We start from the raw sequence: 24442 nt of genomic DNA, 5'->3' as shown, positions 1-24442 counted from the left end.
AGCTGCGCTATTACACACCTTTTTACGAATCACTAACACACGGCTCTGTGAACTAAGTAAGCAGCAATACCTAGACCACGGCATCATTGCCATTCATCAGTGACGTCACACACCAACGCCACCACTCGGCATCTCCAGCGTATCGGTAGCGGCAATCGGTGGCGTCAATCACGCACCGCACTCAAGAATACACTTATAAGATTATCATCACTCACATTACTTGAAGAAACTGTCACCCATTCATTGTATCATTCATTCAATCGCACCTTAATAAACCACTGATTATTTATTATATCATTTTATTCAATAAAGGGAAAACCAACTCATACAAAGGCAGTATTGAATTATTGCATTGTCCATTCCACTTGCCAGCAAGCCTCCCTTCACCATCTCAGCAACTCTGTTTTCAAGATTAACAAGGATACAAAAAGTTAGTTGAGTTCCCCTATTTATTATGCAATAAGAGAATTTATAGTCAGTATTATTACTATATATTAGTGTATGAAATATAAGCATGATGAAATGCACTTTTTAAATGTTAAAAAATTACAAACATAAATGAAAAATAAATAAAATATATTTTGAATAATAGTAGTTAGGATGAAAAAATTTTTGTTGAAACAACATTTTTAATTTAATTTTTAATAATACTTGTGTTTATTAATAATTAATTTATCAATGTAATTTAAAACAACGGTTAGTTTATTTAATACAACATACTTGTATAATTGTTTACTATTTTCTAAAGATTCTTAAAATAGTATGGTACAATTTATCCCAAGCAGATAAAATGCTCGTGTTCGTTGTTTATATTTTTTATTTATTTTCACATATAGTACAGATGAAGCATACTCGTCAACGTACTTTTGTCTGTAAGTGAATATAATTCTCCATTTGATTTTCCTGTCTAGTAGTTTATAAAACAATAGAGATTGGTATTAAAGCATTTTGTGATTTCGTCCTCATCTGAGAACTTCTAAAAGTTCTTTTGTTTTAACTCCTTCGACTCCTATAATAACCTCGGCCGTTTATAGTTAGATACTTATTGTACTTTATGTATCTGAGCTCTAAATACTTTGAACATTTTTAATGTAATAATACTATTAAATATGCTATAGTAATAAATATATTAATACATATGGTTTATTGATAAGAATTGATAAACGTACAGAAGAACCTTTTCTGTAAATATTCAGAATAGAAATTTACAATATTGGAATATTTTTAAAACATTTTCAAAGACATATATAAACAAGTCAAAAGATTTATTTCAGAAATAGAAATATGTACATTAGTATGCATTTGTAAAGTGGAAGATTATATTAAATAATTAACTTTTTAACTAAAAGATACTCAAATAGTATCGAAAACGGAAAGTATCTGGTAAGAATGCCTTGGATATGGAAATTCTTTGAAAATCATACCTCTTATCAAGTTTGAACAATATAAATTTATTTGATAACAAAGATTTAAAATAGATTATTCTTTTAATATATAAATTTAATACAATTTAATAAAATTATTTGCTAAAAACAAATAAAATTAGAAATTACTAAAAGTAAAATATATGCATTTTTTTATCTCTCATGTTTTAAAATAATTAAGAAAATTATTGTATTATTTACTATATTGAATGCATTAAGCAAATTATTAAAAATACGAATAATTAATATAAGTAATTCTTTCTATATGAGATATAAATTAATTATATAAACTATAAATTAATAATTTTCTATGTTAGAATCTATATAATAATTCAGATTTTTATTAATATTGCTTAAAATACTTGAAATTTCAATATGATTTATTATGTTATATGATAGAATAACTAACAGATTGATATTTTAAGTGAAGATATATTTGCGTGGTTGTGTTTTTAAATCAATACAGAAATTTTTTTTTTTCAAATTTTAATTTTTAATTTTCATTTGATATCATTAATAATCTCTTGTTTGCTTCATATTTCATTATTTCATTCTTTTTTTCGTTTATTTGAACAAAAATACTTATTAATTTAATTAATTGGAAATTCAAAAAACAAATTATTGGTAGATAATAATTTTTTTATTATCTGTAATAAATATTTTGTATCTTAATGTATGATATAAATTATTATTCAAACCAATTTATCAATTCCTTATCAATAAACTTAAACTAATTTACTTATTGTTTAAACTTTTAATTGATATGGATATTTTGCTACGTGGCCTTTAATTGCGCATGTGGTTAAACAATACTCCGTTTTTACTATCCTAAATTATTCACTGAGATTGTAATATGAAAATTAATTTTCTAAATTATATAATTTAGTATTTTTCAACTTTTTCGATACGTAATTTTTTTAATATAATCTACAAAATTTTACACATTTTTGCGCGCTCTCTATTGGTTTTGTTTTCAATTGTAATTAATATTTAAATAATTTTATAAAATTATATCCATACTTATTAAAGTTTCTTAAATTTATTATTTATCAAGTTAATTTAATGAAAATTGTTATTTTTATTATTCAGTTAAATAAGAAATTGGATAGTTTTTGGTTTTAAATTTATAATATTTAATCAGTTTTCATGACGATAAAAAAAAATATATATATGTACATGCATGCATGCATTCGCACATAACAGTTTTATCAGATATATTTGCCTGCATTATAAACTTGGCTGATCTTTGAAATTTTGAGGTTGATATAGTTTTTATATAATTTTAGATATTTATTTGAATAATTACGAATATCAAATTTTCATTTTTGAACGTATTGATGTATTTTGAAATATATATTTTTTAAATTATATTATTGAATATTATTGAAATATATATATACTATAGCATATCCAAGAAAATGAGACAAATAAATTAGTATTAATTGTGTGGCATGCTCTTTTATTATTTTTTTTAAAGGTTCTAGTTCTAATATTTATATTTATTTCATTACATATTTTTTAATTATAATTATATGTAAACAGAGTTATCCTTAAATCAGTTTTAAATCGCAATTGATAAACTTTTTTTTTTGTTTTGGAAAGTTTTTAAATGTAAATTTTCTAATAACAATATAAAACTTAAGTTATTATTTGTTACTTAGAATATTTGATATTAATTTAATATCAATACTAATGTATAATAATCAATCAGTTTTCATGAAGATAAATATATAATAATTTATAATACTCTTTGATATTTACTTATTTCTTTGCTGTTGTAACCAAACGATTTATGATAAGAAAAATAGTTTATTCTTATTTTATCAATTTATTGCAAATTGATATTAAATTTGTAATTAAAATTATTTTAAAATAATTTTTAATATTATAGTTGTATACATGAGTACCAACAGTAATTAAACTAAAAAATGAAATTAATAATATAAGATTTTTTAAATTAAGATTTATTCAGTATTTTTGGAATATGCCTATTCAAACCTATAATATAAAATCATATTTTGTCATGTATCATGTATAAGTTTATTATTAAATTATGCAATACATTATATAATTTATTTAATTTTAGTTTGTAATAAAATTGTAAAATAATGATTTAAGAAGTTCATATAGAATCCAGTGTAGAATGTACACTTGTAGCTGTATGTTTATAAATAAGTTATATCGAGAAAGCTGGAAATCTATGTAAATAATTTAAATATAAATTTACTTTGTTTAAGCAATGTATGATTTGTATATTACACAAAAAATTAAAATAAATTTAACCTGAGTAAGATTCTTTAAAGAACAATTTGTTAAATAAATGATTCTCTATTATGTTGTAAATTTATCAGTCCAAAAAATAAGATCTATATTTCAATGTTGATATCAACATATTGTTAAGGAATAAATTCTATAATTTAAGTATGCTGTACTATGTAAATGCTTTTTACAGTCATAGAGTTTATGTTAATTTTTGAATAATGATTATAATAGTGTAGGAATAATTAGCAATATTAGTTAATTTAATTATTTTTATAATCAATGTATTAGATAAACATCTAATTTGAGATAAAATTTAATTTATAGTAAAATACTTATAGGAAAGATGGAAAAAGTAAAAGTTAATCAATAATTAGGAAAATAGGTATTAATAATAGAGGACAAATCAACAATCTTTAGTTCAAATAAATAAATAAAATTAAGTTTATTTCCAATAATGAAACAGAAAGAAAAATTAATAATGGGAACATAAGAAAAGTATTTTGAAATAACCATTAATATCTTAGAGACATTTAGGAATTTACAACTATTTAATGTGAAATAAAAAGAAATGATAAGCATCTAATGGAAGATTGATATCAGAATCAATAATGATGCTTTTTGGAAAATGATGCAGCCATATAAAGCCACATAATCAATATATAGAAGTATAGTAAATATATTAAATATTAAATATTTCCGTTTTAAAAACAAAAGTCTTCATTTTACTCAAGAACATATATTGTTCATATCTACATATGAGGAAAAGAGTGTTTTAATATATGAAAATGATATTAGAGTCAATAAATAATTGATGATTGAATAAGGAAGTTCAATGAAATATAAAAGAATTTTTTTTAAACTATCCAAACTTGCTTAGTAATAAGAATTCATGGAATCATTAAGGCTAGAGTGCATATTTGGTTACTTCTTTAATCTTTTAATCTTTCATTAAAATCAGTATTATATTTTTCATATCTTGATAATGTAATAATTTGAAATTATTGACACTCAACGACCGCGAATACAATATAAAAAGGGTATATTAATCAACTTGTCCATATATAAAATTTTACATTTACGAAATGAATTTACTCTGAAATCATCATTTTGTAATTAATAAAATTCTGCAACACTTCTATTTCAACTCAAATGACAAATACAAATTCTGGATTACGTTATTTCTTCTAAAAATATTATTTTTTAGTAAAAATATTCGTCTAATAAGTTCAACAATTAACAAATTTAAAGAATATATAATTCTTCAATGTATTGTTTTCAGAAGCATTGAAAAATTGAAAAAATAATAAAATATAATAAATTCGCATAATGATAAAAGAAAGAGCTCTAGACTAATAAACTACAATGTTGTATAATCGAGATTTATTCGATAATAAAATTAATTTCATTGTTTTATTGTTATATAGAAAACATATGACTATACCAGTTAAAATTATGGCAATAATAATTAGGAAATCAATCATTTTATGATGAAAAAGATGAGTATAAACTAATCTACATAATTTATATCTTAAAATAATTTAGTTAATAACTTCAAATATTGTAAATCATATTTATTCGAAGAAAGAAAATAATTTTGAGAAAATACATATTATATATATTGCTAACAATTGTTATAAATAGTTTACATTCATTTGTCATTTACTTTATGCAAATGAAAAACAATCAAAAGTAAATCTAAAAAATTCGACACACTAAACAATATATAAAATAATAAATTATTTTGGTATTTCGTGCTAAAAATTGATTTAAGTTCTGTAAGTTTTTATAAAATTTTTTAATACTTTTACTAATTATATATCATAATATGCACTTCCATAAATATATAAAATAATTGTAATAATGTTACGATAAATTTGTCTTTAATCAGTGAATATTTTACTAATAGTGATTAAATTTAATACTAATTCATGGCATTATCAATGAGAATATTATTATATATTTATATCAGAAATATTCTTATAGAATATCTTTATAGAATGTCAACTTTAAATTAATTTTAAAGATAGATAATTTTATTGACTGAAAGGTAATTGAAAAATTTTTAATTCTTAAAAAAGAGCATTAGTGAATGAGAATAACCATCTATTTTGATTTGATTTAGTTATATAAGTTTACGTTCATTTGTAAATTTTTATTACCATTTTTTATAATATACTTTATTATTTTGTTTTGTAATAAAATGTATCCAAACGCAACCCATTATTTTTTTTTATATTTCTAATTTGAGTATTTGGTTATTTATAAATTTTTCAAATATTAACCAAGATGTATATTACGTTTATTATTTTTATTGAATAAAAAACAAAATAAATATTCCAGTGTATCTTTGTTTAGCATATCAGTTTTCTCGTTAATATTCGCTTTGTGATATGACTTTGTAACTCTTATTTTTTTAAAAACTTTAACCTTGATTTATATTATTTTATCTTAATATTACAATTATATTTATTCTTTGCCAAGAATTATTTACAAACATTGTATCACAATACTTTTTTTACTGTCTTGTGTTCATTTAATATTTAATTTACAATTATTATTTTATTTATAGTAATTAATTAAACAATATCAAATTTATACTCTACTCAAAAATTATACCTACTAATTTTTATGTTATATATGTTTTGAATGTTATATATATTTTTAAGTAATATAATATGAAATATTTTACAAAAATTGTTGGATATATTTATTATTTTTAATTTTTTAAAACTGTTACTTTCTGTATTACTTTTTTTCATTGAACATAGATTAATAATTTCTAATGCTATATAAGTAATAGATTTCTTTTACTTTGCATTTCAATTATTTTAGATAGTGGTAAGAATTGTTAATTATTTTTAAAATTAGACAATTTCGAATTTTTTTCTTAAACATCATTTTATATAATTTTACAATTTAGATAAGAAGATATGTAAAACAATCAAATCAAATTCTACTTTTTCAAATGATTCTGATTGTATTTACGTTTTTCAGAGTTTAATATATTAAATGCTATTTTATCAGAAAACTTGATAAAATGAATCTGTTGATCAATATTTTATCTTAACTTTTATGTATTTTAACGTTTGTTAAAATTTAATAATTGAATTATATTTTAATGATTGCTGCTATTTTCTTTCCTGTTATGTGTAAACAATTATTACCAGTTAGGGCTAAAATAGAAAATTTTTTTATCCATTATAAGTAAACAATATTTTCATGACAAAAACAAATATTTTTTTATTATACTAAAAAAGTATGGAAGTATGAAAACTTCTAAAAATGGTTTTGAATTTAATTTATGTAAAGTTTATACATAATTTTTGTTTCTTAACATACAACAATACATTTTTAATTTGTTTAAGTTTTTGACGTTTTTTTTTTTTACTGGATTATTTTCTACTTTTATTTACTGATATTTCATTTGTATCCATTACTAACTTAACCTCTGATCTGAACCAATCAACAAAAACATTCTACATAATATGTATCGCCTGCATACTTATTTTTTTGTAATATATTGATCATACCAGATTTTTAATATTCCTGTAATAGAATATTTGAACATAAATCAAATTATAGAACCAAATTCAACAAAAATAATTTAATAAAATATTTTTTATTCATCTTAATTTGTCATAAGATAGTTCTGTGATGATATATTTATCATATATCAAAATATCTTATTGTTAACAAACTGTATTATATTTATACTAACGCTAGCATTGTTTTTTAGATGATACTTCTACGATATCTAGTTTTTTCATTATTAACTCTTCTCATTGTAGTTTTAATTATAAATTTTTACTTTATTAATATTATCAACAACTCTGAATTAAATCTAAATTCTTCAATTAAAAAAATATCAGAAAAGAAAAATACAGATTCCCAATTTGATTATTTGTATTCAAAAATGTTAACTGTTGAGTGTATACAACAAAATATTATTAAAAAAATCCAAATACTTCCATCAAAATATTTTCAACAAAATGCAAATTATATAAGTATACTAGATAAAATTATTTTAGAATTACAAATACATCAAAATGCAAGTAATGATACTCTTAAAGTTTTGAAAACTGTAAGTATAATAAAATAGTATACTACGTTTCAATATTTAATTAAATCTGTTAACAATAAGAAACATTAATTTTACATTATTTATATATATTGTAGTGGACAAGTGCTCAACAATTAATTCCATCCTTTTCACCAGAATTAGGAACAATTATAGAATTATTAAGACATATAAAAATTATTAAAGCTGATACAGCTAAAGTTGGGACACAACTGAAACTTTTTTTGACATTCCAAAATGGGTTAAGAGCAATATTCAAACCTCAATGGTATAGTCGAACTAAAAAAATTGAAGGTCCAGTTTATTATGGCAAGGATAGACATAATGCAGAAGTGGTAGCTTTTTATTTAGCATTGCTACTTTCTCTTCGAAGAGTGCCATTAGCATTAATAAGGAAGTGTAAGCAAAAGTACTTTTTATATACAAATAAGTTTTTTTTTTAATAGATAGATTTTACAAGATAACAAATTATGTAAATTTAATATAATATACTTTTAATCAAAATATTTTAATGTATTTGTACTTATTATATTCTCTTATAAGGAAGACAGAAAATCGTAATTATTTTATGTTTATATTTAATGTTTTAATAACTTTATATATAAAAATTGTATTCAAAGGAAAAAAAATGTTTTACAATTCGAAATAATACAAATTTGAAGAATCTTCAGTGTTCAAAATCATTTAAGAAATATTAAAAAAATTAATTCATCTTACACTTCTAAATTGTAAATCTACATTCAAAATTAAAAATAAATATTAAATGAAAATACTTAGTTATTTAAAAGCACTTTTTAGAAAATTTTTTGCTATTTTTTTTAATAAAATAGTAATATTATGAAAATATCATTACTCTGTATAAAAGAATATATATTCTAAAAGATACCATTTATTTCTAAAAAAAATATATATAACTAATCAATAAAATTGTTATTTAAATAGTTATAAACCGTATTTTACATATATTTTCAAAATAAGTTATTAAAATTAATTATAAAATGTGTGAAAGGTATGATAATAGTAATAAAATTATTTTTTATGCTTGTTTAAATTCATACTATACTTGGTATCCTGGAATACCAATCATATTTTACAGTAATATTGTAATTCGTTTTATTTTCTTTTTATTTATCAGATAATAATATAGATTTTTTGCTTTATTATATTTATGTTTCACAAAGTTTTTTAATTTAGATATTTTTATAAATTTTAGCTCTTAAAAATTTTAATTTTGTCAAAATCCATGCATATATGCAAAATATATGTAACCATTTAAATCTTCAAAATATTAAGAACACAATCATAATTTTAAGTACCTATATTAAATATATATTATTTTTATGTGTGGTTATCAAGAGAATACCAATTTTAAATTTTTATATATTTACACCAGTTAAAAATTACTCTCATTAAGAATGAATAATTACAAAAAAAGCTATTTAATATAATATTTTAAAGATTTTATAATAAAATAATTATTGAGAACAAATTGCTCTTTATTACTTGCAAATTATTATATAATGATTTTATTAACAATATAAAAAGAATAAAATTATAAAATAAATTAATAAAATATATTATACACATTTCATAAATTTAATAATATAGGTGCAAAATGGTTGTATTATTATTCCATTTAACAATAAGTAATATGAATGAAATATAATTAATTTTATATAAAAAAATTATATAAAAAATATATTGACAACATAATGTACAAGCACTATACAGACTGTAATAAAACTTGTTTCTTTTCTATATTTATCAACTGTTATCAACTCAAATTATATAAACTATCTAGTTCATTCATTCCCTTTTTTAACATAGTCAATCTTTCTAACAACTATACTACTTGATGTACATTGTTATTTTCTGTAAGATATCATGTTATAACTTATTGATTACTGGTTACAAGTATTATTCGATTTCCTTTAATAACTAATCACATCTAAAATTAGATATATAAAAAATGAAATTTTAAATAATAAAAATAAATATATATATATATATATGAATTTATACAGTACTAAGTCATCAACTGAATTACAACTATACAATGTTTAAAATTTCATTTCTTCTGGATTTTAATACATTATTAGAATATTAATATAACTAACTTATAATAAAATTAACTCATTATTGGAGTAGCCCCTTTTTTTTTTATTTCATGATGTCAATATTGTTCATCTTTTTTTTATTAAAAATAATATTTTCATGGAGAATGAATCTTTTGTGCTATTATATATTGTTTCAAATACCTTTTGCAATTTAATTATCATTTATCAAATTATTTAAATTTTTCATACAGTAAAATATTTCTTAAATATTAATTGTCTTCTATTTTCTAACTGCAATAAACTGGTATATAAAATGCAATGTATTCAAATGTACTATAAACAAGTAAATTTAATGTAATATATGTAACACTATATATAATGAACATAAAAAATAATTTGCAAAATTGAAAAACAGAAATATTTACACCTAAAAAATGACAGAAAATATATATTTCTTTTAGATAATTTTTAATAGAATATTCTACAATTGATTGAAATTTACAGAAACTAATTTATGTCTGATAATATTTTAAATAAATAGTAATTATTAAATTCTTTTATGTTTGGTTAAATTAAATAAAATATGTAAAATTTAAATATTTAAGTAAATTAAATAAAATATGTAACATTTAAATATTTAAGTAAAAGTATTGATATACTACTTCAATTTGTTCAAATACTTAAAATATTTATATAAATTCTGTAAGTTATAAAGATCATTACAATATATATAACCTATTAATAAATTTGTTGATATTTTTATGTATTTATTGAATGAATATTCAAGCAAATTTCCGTGTTTAAAGTTAATCTAGTTTTGTAGTATATCTTTACATCACATTAAAATTTTTATTAATAGCTTTTCCATTGATAATTATTACAAAAATAAATTCTAATCTTTTTAAAAAATAATCTACAACCAAATAGTTTACAATGCAAAGAATATGCACACAGTTTAACTTTTTTTAATATATATGAATAATTTGGAACATTTCAATTTAGTTTTATATTCAAAAATATCATAATCAAACATGCTATTATAAAAAATTAATTTTAGAAGATAGGTTATACAGTATAGTTGTATATTAAATAGCAAATTAAATTTTTTAATTATCATATGAACATAAATTAATCTATAATAATGATAAATAATTATCTAATTTTATATATTAAAACGTTTTCTTCAATAATAACTAGTTATACAATGTTCCAAATATTTTTATTTTAAAAATGACAGTTTAAATCTTTTTTATACAAAATAAATCATAAATCCTAAAATAAGTCAATTAGAATATAACTATAAAGAAAATTAATAAATAATAAATTAAAATGATTAATAATTTAAAAATCTTTTAATTTATAGAATGAAAAACATTGAAATTATTAAATGTAAATTTTATGTTTCTATAATAAATGAATGTATAATTTAACTTAATATGTAATCTTTTTTATATTTTACATGGATATGTACAATCAAAATTATCTTGATATGGAAGTACAATTATCATGTTTTTAAATTTTTAAATTTATTAAATGCAATAAATTAAATTATATACTTGATACACATATATACATGCACTGTGTAAGATATAAAAATATCCTATTTATAATTTTAGTAAAATTAAAAGAAGAAATAGAAAAAAATGCTACTCCAGAATTACTATCAACAATTTATCAAAATGGAGATAATACTTGTTTTTATGGTGTTTGTCACTATTGCTCTCCTATTGATCCAGTTTGCGGAGTGAAAGACCTTTTGGAAGGAACAGTCCTTTTGTGGCTACCACAAAATTGGAAACTTGCAAAATATAAACATCCTTGGCAAAGAACATATACAAGAAAATATCCTGCTCTGTGGGAAGTGGATATAAATTATTGCAATAAAGTATTTATTTGAATTTAAAATTAGCATAATAAATGTTCTAATTTTTATAAAGTAATATTGTTTTAGGTAAAACTATTAAAAACCTATTCAGCTCAATCTTCAAATAGACTTTTAGATTTAATTGATACTGCTATTTTTGATTTTCTAATAGATAACGGAGATCGTCATCATTATGAATTATTAAAGGATAGTTTTAAAGATCCTACTATCTTGTTGATTGATAATGGTAAAAGCCTTGGAAATCCTGATATAGATCATATTGATATCTTGGCACCACTTTATCAATGTTGTATGTTAGTATTAAAGTTTCATAGATACATTATTTTATGTACTTTAGACAGACATTTCAGATGTTTAAGTATATGTAGTAATAAAAATGAACTACATATAATTTTAATATTAAATATTTTACTTTTAGTGTACGTAAAACAACATGGGATAGACTACAACTTTTAAGTGGTGGTTCACTTAGTTATGCTTTGAAAGAATTGCTGGCTCACGAGTCCTCTATGGCAGATGTTTTGCCAATAATTACAGACAAACATTTAAATGCTATTGATCGAAGACTTTTAACTGTTTATGCTATAGTTGAATATTGTTTGAATAAAACTCAGAATTCTTCTGTTATTGCTAAATAATCAATTTGTTTAAGCATGAATTTAATAAATGTAATGTTTAAGATATAAGATTAAAAAAAAATAAAAGTATACGATAAATTTATAATATTAAATTTTAATTTTATGTTATTTGTTATACTAAAAGAGTTGGCAATGGCTTTTTTCCTGGCCATGCTTCTTTTGCATATTTTTTCTTTTTTGGTTCCATTGAATGAGGTTCTATCGAACCATTAACTTCAGTAGCATGTACAGGTTCTACTTGTATTTGGTTAGGTATCATTTCTACTTCAGGTGCTGGATTTGGTAATCCTATGCCTAACCTTGATGTTAATGATGTTAAGGCAATTGAAAATAGATTCTGAGATGTAGATGAAAATTGTTCTGGAGGTAAATTATGGTATAGTGGTTGTACAGCAGATGTTGGTTGCATGTGCTTTATAGAATTGGTTGTTTCTTCCGAGAGAGATATTAATCCACCTTCCATTCTCATTCTCTATAAAAAAATATATTTATTTTTCATACATTTAAAAATTAAAAAATTTGTACGTACTTTGCTAGGAACAACTGTTGTTTGAATCAAATTACGAAATCTACCTACAGATGGATCAACATCTTCAGGATTTATAATTTCTTCGTCATCATTAAAAGTAATACCTTTTTTTTTACGTTTTCTTGTAGTTTTATGAATTTCATCATCGGTTATACCCAACATAGAAATTCTTCGGTTATGAGCAGTATTGAATTCTGTTAAATTCTATTGAATTGAAAAATTTATAAATATAAAATAATATTAAAAAGGAAAATTAAGTTGGCACTTGCATCAAGTTCGGTTTCGGTTTCAGGTAATCCTAGCAAGCCACCGGTATCTTGATCATCGTTATTTTTTTCCAGTTCATCAATTATTGCTCTTATTCCAGTTTGTGGTCTTTCTCTGATAACATAATAACGTGTGGATGCTCCAAAATGAAAACCACTATCAATTGGTAATTGGGTAGGCTTTTGTGATTCTAAACGCATACTACCAATATAAGTTCCATGAGCTAAAAAATTATATAGTTAATATACTTTAAACTAATTATATAGATATTTTAGAATAATCTTACTTACTACTTCCTAAATCAACTAAAAATGTTCTATTTAGATGTTTATGGTACACAAGAGCTGCATGAACTCTTGAGCAAGATGCATGGTCAATACAAAAATCATTTAATTGTTGATTGCGACCAAACAGGTAACACTTTTTTTCATCTACCATTAATTTCTAGAAAAATGATAATATGAAAAATTGGTTTTTAGAACAAAATTAAATTTAACACGACTATTCTTTTACCTGAATTAGTTTCTCACCCTTTAGAACATCCAAATGTAAGCCAATAGGGGGTTTTCCAGCCCTATAATAAATTTAAAGAATGTATAATTTATACAAATTGAATATTTATGAAAAATAATTTGTTAAAAATATTACCAATTTGGAACTTCATAATGATTTGCCATATTTATAGAACAAAATATAATATGAATTTCTTCAATTATTTAAAATTTGATTCAATTCATTATGCTTTTGTAGAAACTTGTGATTTCAGCTTAATCAAATAAAATATGTATACTTATATATGATTGATTTAGTTGAAAAAAATTTCATTAATTAAATATATAAAATCTAAAATAATTAAAATTTTGAGTTTTAACATGATATATAATTAATTTTACTTGTAAGATTATCAAGTCATTCTTAAAAATCTCTAAATAAATAAAAAATATCAGTAAATTATTTATTCATTTTTCATCCGTAAAATATTAGTAATTATATAAATATTAAATAATTTATTAATACATAGCTTCAATTTACCTTTTGTTTAAATGTAATGCAAAATTTAAATGACGAAATAAAGCTAATAAATAGATATTGCAAGAGATTTTTTTGAGTAAATTAATAAAAATTATAATATAAGTTGATAGATATAATTTATAAATAAATATGTAAAGTTAAATGAAATTATGACTACGCAAATAAACTACTTTACGTTCTTAATACAATTGCATCTTTACGGTAGTATAAATTATTTGGATATTCTGCTATCTTCATTGAAGTCTTATTTCATTGGTCATTATACGAATATAATATTCATTTACCGCCCTTTCGCGAGCGCCAATGAGCTGAGGCCTGCGCGTATGATAATTACAAAAGACCGAAAATCGCACTTTGGTATGTTAATATGGTAATAATTTCAATTAATTTATAATTTATAATTTTTATACCTTAAAAATTATATATGTGGCGCAGTAATCATTTTTCTTACTTACATTAATTTATCACATCTCTTTATAAGTAACAACTAAATAAAGTAGTTATGTCATAGTACATAAATAAATATTTCAACAATGGAGCTATGCAGGCAAAAAGCAGTATACACATAAATATGCAATTATGTAAGCTAATATATTTACTTCTGTAATTTTTTAGAAATTTTATATATTTATGAAATATCTTATAATTTCAATAAAAAAATCATTTTATTTATAAATATGTGATACTATAAAATATTATTGATCATTCTGAATTATAAAATAAATCTATTATGCAATTAAAATAGTATGCTTAAAGGTCTATAAAATAGAAATATAAGATATTAGAAACAAAATATTTAATAAAATAGAATTATACTAAAATGAAAATTATCTTTGGAGAAAAATTGTCTTGTTTCTGCTAATTAAAAAATTGAAGATAAATAAAAAAATATTAACTTATAAGAATAAATGAAAATAAATATAACAAAATATTACGTTTCTACTGAGTAAATTAATCGTTTACGTTTATGCACGAAGCGAATGTTGAAAAATGAATCTACATACAATCAATGTACATAAATATATTTTATTACTACAATTATAACTATAATTAAATCGAATGATTCATTTCAAGTGTTTACAGCATACAGACAATTGCTTATTGACGATGCATACCTTTCATCAAGTTACTATAGCGGCATCATGAAACCAACATTGCTGAATCAATATACTGCGTATTTTTGGGAAAATATGTAAATAACATTCCTAAATATAAATGTTAAATTATGTAAATAATAAACGTAATAAGTACTTATATTTCTGGGACAGTCAAATTTTTTACTAGATTTAATCTTAAATATTTTTTAATATAAACCATTTTATAAACATTTTATCGTTTTTGAAACTTATAAAATCATTACTTTTGTCACGGTTCTCTTCAATTGTATGTATTGTTACTAAGATTATAGATATATTATACATTGGAACATTCCAACTTTTATATATTAAACATGTAACGTGAAAAAATAAATAAAAATAGAAATTCTTTTTAATTTTCTAATTACATTAGCAGACAGGCACTTTTGTATGATCAAACCTTATAATAAATTCACTGCTTTCCATAAATGAATACTTTCAAAATATATTATAAATAAATATTTAATGTAATCTTATAATTTAAAGTAAATAATAAACATCTACATAATATAAGTATGAATTTTGAAACAATACTTTTTGTTTTGTCCTAAAAAGAAAAATCTATTATTACTATTAGAAATAAAAAAGACAAACATTAAAAATGTTGAGATTCTTCAAGTATTAGCTAAGTACCAACATAAAATCATTTTCAATAAATCAATAAAATTTCCTAAATTAAAAATATTTTAATACATCTTAATAAATATTATTAAATTTGAAAAAAAAATTATAAAAAACTGAATTAAATACAGATTATTAGTATATACATGTTTGACATTTCGAGAACTTTCCAAGCCTTTTAGCTCTTGGAATTCCTAACGCTTTATGATTCTCGGAATTCTCCAAGCCTTCTAAAGTTTTATAATTCTCGAACTTTCTACAATTTTTACTTAGTCTCCGTCTAGCAACACCAATAGCATCCATTGTTAGCAGCTCTAAGTAGGCTGTCACGTGGATTTTTAAAGCAAGCCCACTTCGAGAAAGCGCTCTCTCTTAGTAAGGCCCTTATATTAATTAACCAGCAATAAAAAGGTGTTGACACAATCTCCTCCATTTCAAGAAAATATTAGACTACAAGAAACACAGTATCGAAGCACTCCTTATCACAAAAGGTATATCAGAAGCCTCTCATGATGGTGATGTGATTCATCACAGGATCAAATCAAGGCAACTGTATCGTTGTGACAAAAAATAGTATAAGGCATACTTCTTACTGAGGAGTATGCATAATTCATTGCTAATCCTTACAAGATTAGCAACAACATTGTCACCATCAAGAAAGAGCCTCTCGTGTTGATGAAATATTCACCACAGGATGAGTTCAATGCAACTGCATCGTTGTTATTAAACATAGAATCAATACACTCTCCTATAAGAAGTAAATTTAACTCATCGATAATGTAATTGTCAATAAATCATAACAAACCATATTTAACGAAGTTTGCACACACTGTATATCACTATAACCCTTCCACTTAAGTCCTTACCCAAGCATCCGCTAGGGCGGGCGGCAAATCAAAATGAACTATCGAATAATATAATATAATATGTAGTATTATAACTAGTACAGAATATTCTCAATATATCACAACGATTATCGATTCGATGAAAAACTTCAACATTTTGGGTTATCATTTTGGGGAAATGATTCAATGGTCATAACTTCTAAGAAAATTCTCGGACGGTCATTGGAGGTTTGGGCAAGCCGATACTTCCGAAATGATACTGTTCGAGATGGTCAGAACCTTTCCCGAGTGTCAGTGTCTGGGATCAGACTTAAAACCTCCGTATGATGGTGGGTGGAGGTGTTGCTGGCAAGTGGAAAGAGCAATGCAATTATTCAATACAGTCTTTAGCGTTAAATATCTTCCTTTATTAAGTATCATACATATAACAATTAGTCAATGATCTATAAATGTCGGAATAAATGTGTGAGAGGATAAATAGATGAATGTTTCTTCAATTGATGATAGTAACGATGAGCCTCTAAGTGTATTCTCGGTACATTGAAATGTAATTCACCCCTTTTCCTTGTACGATGAATCGCTGTAGTGGGAGACTCACACTGAAAGGGGCAGCGAGTTGGCGCCGCATTAACCGCCGGTTGTAGAGTGAACACCGTAGTTGTCGGAGTGGTGGGAGAATATCCATGTTGCGTCACTGCTTGAGTGAGCGGGGGGTTCGCTCGTATAGGTGTAATGCAATGTCGATAGTGTGCGTTACTTACGTGAGCTTGAGAACCACTCTTATACCTTTGGTGGCGAGTGATGTTCGTGATGCCTCGCTGCATAGGTATTCGTGAGATCCGATGTAGTTGTAGTAGGGATGAACGTTCGTGGTGCGTTACTGCTTACGTAGGTGACAGGAGCTATTGTAATTGTAGTTGTAAGGAAAGTCGGGGATGCGTTACTTCTTACGGAGGCGTTGGAGCCGGTGCAGTAGTAGTCGTAAGAAACGTCTACCACTTATCGGATTGTCCATTAACGCTGTCAAGGGAACAGTGCTTTCACGTCCTAGAGGAGCGACGACAATCCGCATATCAGAGTCCAGAGGTGAGTCAACGATTAGTTTTCGTACGTAGTATTATTACTACAATAATTACATACTCTGAGATTCAGAGATTATGACATCGACAAGCAACTAAGGACGAAAAACCTCTCCCCAGAGCAATAGTGCGGAATAGATTCCAATACGCGTCGCCAAGCTCGCGCCCACTAAAGGGCGGCTTGTCGGCAAACCCTCACCTTAGTTCAAGTTCGGACGCTTATGAATTTAAGCAACAAACAGTACGAGTGTCAACGAATTAAACTTCGCGCCATTCTGCGGTCAAATTCAATCATCACGCTGCATCTATAACCTCAATACGCACGTGTTCATCCAAACAGCGCGAGTGTCGACGAATCAAACTTCGCGCCATTCTGCGATCAAATTCAACCATTATGCTGCATAGATGAGTGTGTACATTAATCCACCACGAGAAGTATTTCCATAATTAATAATAGTAATACTAGTCAACCTTGTCGTCAATAAATAACAGAATAAACAGCATATACATCAGTCATATTTATATTGTATTATTATAATGTCCCTTCCACTTCCGATCTTTCATCGCTACCACACCACACCCGTGGTCTCTGAGTTGTCAACGGCATCAACTTGTATCCTTCGAACCGGTCTTGGTAAAAAAAGCTGGAACAGCGAATACATTTTGTACAAATTTTATTATCATATTTGCAATATATTAGTTTGACTAGCATATCTATTATTTGTAGTTCATTTTTTTAGACTAATTTAGAAAAATATTAAACAAATTTTTGTAAAGTTTGTATTTGATAACTAATAATTTGGGATTGTTTATAGATTTAATTTTAAGAGAAATAAATATATAATATATATAATATATAATATACAGATATATATAATAAATATTGTTACGGATTAAAAAGTTGAAAGTCAAAAGTGGAAGAGGTATGAACGCGCAATTCAGTTATTTAAACAAAACAACAGCAATGAATCGTTCCAGACTATGCCATGTTGACGTCACAACCAATATCATCATGGCAACAAACATCAGCGTTTAAGGAATAGTGCAGTAGTATTTAAGGACTGCCCTTCACGCGCAACAGTCAATTTTTCCTCAGTCTAGTCTTAATTACACAGTCATTATAACAAGCGCGTTATTCATCTTCAAGCTTTTCTCTACAGTTATCACAAATTGTAGCGATTCATACATAATAATCAATCAAGTAAATAATCTAAGAAATAAATAGTGATTCTATATTCTAAAATTCATTACACTTGACTTAAATTGATAACACATTAGTGCTAAGATAAAACAACAGTGAAAACATAAAAATCATATTATATATGCTCACGGATAAGACCGACGCATATACAGGCGACGGGACCAATGTATAATACTATTGAAGCAACTCACGGATAAGACCGACGCACACACAAGCTCGGCACCATTCATACTGCTATTGAAGCAACTCACGGATAAGACCGATGTATACACAAGTGCGGCACCAACGTATAATACAAAAATCAGCAATTTAATGTATACTAAGATAGCACCTACTCATTATACAACGAAAAGGATATACATTCATCAACACGTAACAGTATAAAGAAACTTCATGTATTTAAATGAATTATACCATTATTCATATACTTCATAATTATTAATTATTTATAATATTATTATATTTAATAAAAGGAACGACAATAAACACTATCAGTAGTCTTGAATAATTGCATTGTCCTTCCACTTGCCAGCAATACCTCCATCCAATATCTAAAGGAGGTTTTCAGTCTGAACTCGGACAAATATATATATCTGTATACAAGATGCTACATAATAATTATGTAAAGTACAATTATATGCTACAACGGTATGTAAATAAAGCTAATTAATAAAAGAATGCTTTGAAAATATAATGGTAAATTGTGAGAAGTTATATATTATGAGAAGATATATATAAAAACAAAAACTAAAATTAAACAATATTTTTTTCTTCTAGATAAAAATAAATAATACTTTTTTAAAACTTTAATAGATATTGATTAATGTTCGTGATTAGACTTTAAAATTGGATAAGTACAAGTGTCTGGGATCAGACTAATAGCCTCCATGTGATGGTGGATGGAGGCTTGCTGGCAAGTGGAAGGGACAATACAATAATTCAACACTGCCTTTGAATGTAGTATTTTTCTCTTTCTTGAATATAATAAATATAATAAGTAGTCAGCGATCTATGGATGTCAAATGAATGTATGATAAAATGAATAGATGAGAGTTTCTTCAATTAATATGAGCAATGACAAGAATCCTGTAAGTGTAATCTTGGTAGCTTGGTGCTTGATTCTCCTACTTGCAGTTATGAATTCGCAGTGGTAGTGGGAGATTCGCGCTGATAAGGGGCAGCGATGGTGCCGCTTTTGCCGTTGCGAGAAGAGCTGTAACGGCCTGAGTGGGGGGCGCCTGTGTGACGTCACTGATGCGGGGCAGTGATGATGCTGTTGCCGCTAGCGAGATGTACGCTGTAGCGGTCTAGTGGAGGGAGGATATCCGTGACACGTCACTGCATGATGGGTGGGAGTATTCCTCGTACCGTATACCACTTATTAGTATTGCTGCTTACTTAGTTGATTGGAGCCGTGTATTAGTGATTCGTAAGAACGTGTGTAATAGCGTAGCTTACGTGTGTGGAGTCGATCTCAGTTGCATTGATGGTACGTAAAAACGTGTGTAATAGCGTGGCTTACGTGTGTTGAGGTTGATCCGTATAGTAGCGTTGGGAGGCCGTGAGCTTGGCTTCCGTTGGGCTGGAGTCGTTCTGTACAGTGTTGGGTGGCCGAGACTAGCTTGGCTTACGTTGAACTGGATTAGATCTGTAGGACGGCGATCCGATCTTGATGAATGCTTGATTGAACTAGTAAGAGAGTGAGAGCGTCAAGCGCGTCTCCTTAAATATCGTAGCACAGGCTTGCGATTCCGGTGAATTCTGGATCACTCTTGTCATGCTGATTGTTAGAGTGACGTCACTAGAATCTAGCCTTGGAGAGTTCGTCGGCCCTTGTTAGTCGGAATTGTAATGTAATTTCGACTATTTGAGTAGTGAAGTTTCCCGATTTCGTAGAATCGTGTTCATGACTCGGCGCGCAGTGTTTCGAACTAAGCACAGGTGTCTTTACCTCTCCCACTTTGTTTATCGCGTAAAATTGCTGTAATCCGTAACAACAAGCCTTCTGACGCCTATATTTGTAAACATTGATTCTGTGAATTCTTGTATATACTACGTATTAATTTTCGAGTGTCCTAATAATATTTCTGCATAGTATCGTCGATTAAAAATTCGCGAACCTTCCAATGCCTTGTCTTTCTGGAATCCTCGAATTTTCTAGAGCTTAGTCTCTGACGTCACCAGACTTTCGGCCTAGCAACACACCTATGCACTGTTGTTACTGTAAATTTCTCAATCAATCAGTTATCAGTTATTACTCTACACTGCGACTAAACTCCGCCTTGTACCAGTCAGTTAGTTTTACTAACTATACGCGCATAATTCAGCTAGACTCTGCAAACGATAAAATAGTAAGCCAATACAGTGAAGTCATTATAATTTATAATTGTTCAAGTGCGCTATCACTCCAGCCGTCAAGAGTGCTGATTACATTCCAAGAACAATCATGACATATGAAGAAAAATCTGCGCGCTCAACACACGATTGTGTAAGATAAATGAGTTTTTGTGTGTTCGGAATACCACTCACCGGGCGTTTGAGAGACCAAGGTGATTGGATTAAACCATACCACCGTTTTACTGAGGCCTTGTCAGAGTATGCAAGGGAAGCTTGGTCTTGCTAGAGGCGTGTTGCAATTGGCGGCGCCCTGTAGCGGTATAATCAGTATAGCTGAAGGCTTACCGCGAGCGAATTTGCGCTCCGTAGCAATAAATGATAATTATCCTTGCTGAAGGCTTACCGCGAATGATTTTGCGCCCGATGGCAATAAATGGTGATTAGTTATTAGCAGTATACCTTGCACAGACCCCTTTTGATGGAGGTGTGTACAAAGCGTTGAACTTTACCAGATATCTTACCAGATAACTTGCACAATTTCTTCTAGACTCACTCAATAAGACTGATTGAATTTGACGCACGTTGCCCTTAATATATGCGTGCGCGTTGTCGTTATTCTAGAAATAATGACTTAGTGTTACTATTCCGCCGTTTCCCGCCTGACGTTAAAAATTGCACTTCCAGAAATTTCTTTCGAGTTATCGGAAGATAAGATTTTGCCGGTTGGGGACTTCTACCGTAGTTGCTATGCGAATAATGGGTAAGCATTGCAGGACGTTCTCAAGCAAGGGCTTTAATTTTATCGAGAATTTTCGTAGTCAACGTTCACGACATTGCGAGCTATAACGATTACAAATTTGTAGAATTGAATTTTTAATGTTAAGTACTTCAAACACTTTAAATAAATTATTGGATCGCGAAACTCCCGCGAATGATTGAAGGTGTACGAAAAGTCATCGGCTACAACGGCATTTATTTGTTCGCGAAGCTCCTGCGGACGGCCTTAACGAAGAATTATCAGGGATTTACGATCTCTTACTTTCAGTGTAACAACTACCACCAAACTGCAAGATTTCACCGATTCTCAACATCATCTTAGAATCATATTTATTGTGTAGTTTATAAAATAAAGATCAATAAACAGCATGATAAGCAAATTTAGTTAGTTATTGAACAAATGCGGCAACCCTTCCACTTGCCCGCAATCCTACGAACATCTGGAAGTTTGAGTCTAATCCGAGACAATTAAAGTTTATTAATTTTATATGTTGTTTAAGTATCTAACTTTATCAAGGAAATAATTATAATTTTGCTTTAAAATTTATTATAATGAACAAATTATTTGAAAAATACTTAAAAATAATTTGTATATTTCTGAATTATTCTAATAGATGATCACATATGAAATATAAATATGACGGTCAGATTTATTAATTTTTATAGTTAAATGCACAAATTTTAAATTGTCAATGTAAATTATAAAAACTTTGTTTACATTTTTTAAATTTTATAAATAATGTTATATTCTACAATAGCTAAGTCAGTAAAGGATTGTGTAACATTAAATTTATGAGTTTCTTAAAATAATATGTAGGGTTCTGGAAAGGATGAATAATTTATCTGAACAATAATATACTTTAATCAGATTCAAAGTGCTATAAATATCTTGATAACAACATAAAAGAATAATGTTATTTCTATTTGTATAAAATAGTAAAAAAATCATAATCAATAATATTAAATTTCATATTTAAACATTTTATTAATAATTCATAACAGATAACTATATTATTTTATTTCGCTATTTTAAATTTATACATTATTTACAATTTTGTAACATATTAAATTTTTATTTTATTTGATTTTTATATGAATGCAATCGCTGTTGTGCATATTATATTGTATATCCTATATTTACTGGTGTTTAAAGTTATTTTTCAACACTATTTAAAAATTAAACTGGACAAATAAGAGTTTCATATTCAAACAAAAGCGACACTGTTACAAATACAAAATATAAAAGAAACATAGTAAAACCTAATCCTTTATTCATACGCCATTTGAAAAAAGATATACTTAGTATAACAAATAGTAGCATACAAAAAAGAATTGTAATGCTACAAACCATCCCGACTGAATTAACTTCGACTGGTATTCCATAAATTAATCCATATAACAGCCATGGTACTGGAAGCCTATAACATTATTAAATAAGTATAAATTCTATTATTAAATTGTAAAAAAGTAAAAAAAATAATTAAATTGTATTACTTAATGATAAAAATGATTATTGAATTTTGATTAAAAAATATGTACATATTTATTACAGTAGAAAAAGAAATAATTATCTAATGTACTTTTTAATTTAATTTATTTAAATATGTACCGCAAACATCTAGTGTCTAAATCTACCATGGTTTTACGTAACTCATTAAATTAGAGCCTGGTTGAATTTGAATAGTTCATCAATTTTAAATTCCTATTTTTACAATCTTAATCATCAAATAGAATTTATGATTAATATTCTATAATTTACATAGTTCGCGTATTTTTATAATGAATTTATTTATTCTAATTATCTTTGTACCAAAACTAATATACTGTTTACTAGTTTTTTGTATTATTTTGATGTATTAAATAAACATTTGTTAAAATTGATAATAATAAACATTTTATAGAGTTATCAAAAATATGTGTCGTGATTTTACGTTAAATTATTTTAATTTGAAAATTTTATAAGACATTTTATAAAATTTGATAGAAAATAAAAAAATTTAAATAAAAATTAATTTTAATTAATTAGTTTCTACCTTATAATTCAGTTTCATCAAATAATTTAACTTATTAAGCAAAAACTTGTACTGTTATCGATAAGCCGTTTATTTTATATTTTTTTTATTAAGGCTTAATATATATATATATATATATATATATATATATATCTTTATTGAATATTATTCATGTTCGATTTTAAAGGGATAGTTTATGGCTCGTACTGCCAATTCAATAGTTCAGTGGATTAGTCTCTCGGCAGGATATTTTTAAAGGAAA

At 25.6% G+C, this 24442-nt stretch overlaps 3 protein-coding genes across 6 annotated transcripts in view; 1 reads left to right on the top strand and 2 right to left on the bottom strand.

Annotated features, from left to right (window-relative positions):
• The first annotated feature begins 7599 nt into the window (after nt 1-7599).
• Nucleotides 7600-12403, top strand: LOC105360856 (glycosaminoglycan xylosylkinase). Its single transcript, XM_011497856.1, has 5 exons — nt 7600-7767; nt 7863-8163; nt 11438-11706; nt 11773-11999; nt 12125-12403. Exons 1-5 carry the CDS (start codon nt 7600-7602, stop codon nt 12342-12344), a joined length of 1185 nt encoding a protein of 394 aa, XP_011496158.1. The 3' UTR covers nt 12345-12403.
• A 44-nt stretch (nt 12404-12447) lies between these two features.
• NiPp1 (nuclear inhibitor of protein phosphatase 1) lies at nt 12448-14387 on the bottom strand. 4 transcript variants are annotated; one of them, XM_011497712.1, is made up of 7 exons: nt 14373-14387; nt 13789-13906; nt 13654-13714; nt 13431-13584; nt 13143-13363; nt 12874-13077; nt 12448-12816 (listed from the first exon to the last, which is right to left on the bottom strand). In XM_011497712.1, the coding sequence occupies exons 2-7, from the start codon at nt 13815-13817 to the stop codon at nt 12457-12459; spliced, it is 1029 nt and encodes a 342-aa protein (XP_011496014.1). In that variant the 5' UTR covers nt 13818-13906; nt 14373-14387; the 3' UTR covers nt 12448-12456. The 4 variants fall into 4 exon arrangements, with proteins under 4 accessions (XP_011496014.1, XP_011496013.1, XP_011496015.1 ...); XM_011497711.1 differs by lacking the exon at nt 14373-14387 and adding an exon at nt 14173-14209; XM_011497713.1 differs by lacking the exon at nt 14373-14387 and adding an exon at nt 14173-14209 and having other exon boundaries at nt 12922-13077.
• An 8958-nt stretch (nt 14388-23345) lies between these two features.
• Nckx30C (solute carrier family 24 member Nckx30C) overlaps nt 23346-24442 on the bottom strand; it is a 32532-nt gene continuing 31435 nt past the window's right edge. Inside the window, exon 7 of the mRNA XM_011497855.1 lies at nt 23346-23586. Coding sequence (XP_011496157.1) covers nt 23346-23586 — 241 coding nt within the window. The remainder of the gene's footprint in view (nt 23587-24442) is intronic.

This window comes from Ceratosolen solmsi, unplaced genomic scaffold (assembly GCF_000503995.2).
Source record: "Ceratosolen solmsi marchali unplaced genomic scaffold, CerSol_1.0 scaffold47, whole genome shotgun sequence".
Taxonomy (NCBI): Eukaryota; Metazoa; Arthropoda; class Insecta; order Hymenoptera; family Agaonidae; genus Ceratosolen; species Ceratosolen solmsi.
The sequence above is the reverse complement of the archived record's forward strand: the minus strand, read 5'-3'. Positions and strand labels throughout refer to the sequence as shown.

Excerpts from the sequence above, each read along its gene's own strand:
- LOC105360856 (XM_011497856.1), top strand. The coding sequence starts at position 7,600 with ATGTTAACTGTTGAGTGTATACAACAAAATATTATTAAAAAAATCCAA. Across the intron at positions 7,768-7,862 it reads CTCTTAAAGTTTTGAAAACT|TGGACAAGTGCTCAACAATT; the intron begins GTAAGTATAATA and ends TATATATTGTAG. Across the intron at positions 11,707-11,772 it reads ATATAAATTATTGCAATAAA|GTAAAACTATTAAAAACCTA; the intron begins GTATTTATTTGA and ends ATATTGTTTTAG.
- NiPp1 (XM_011497712.1), bottom strand. The coding sequence starts at position 13,817 with ATGGCAAATCATTATGAAGTTCCAAATTG. Across the intron at positions 13,715-13,788 it reads CATTATGAAGTTCCAAATTG|GGCTGGAAAACCCCCTATTG; the intron begins GTAATATTTTTA and ends AATTTATTATAG. Across the intron at positions 13,585-13,653 it reads AGGGTGAGAAACTAATTCAG|AAATTAATGGTAGATGAAAA; the intron begins GTAAAAGAATAG and ends TCATTTTTCTAG.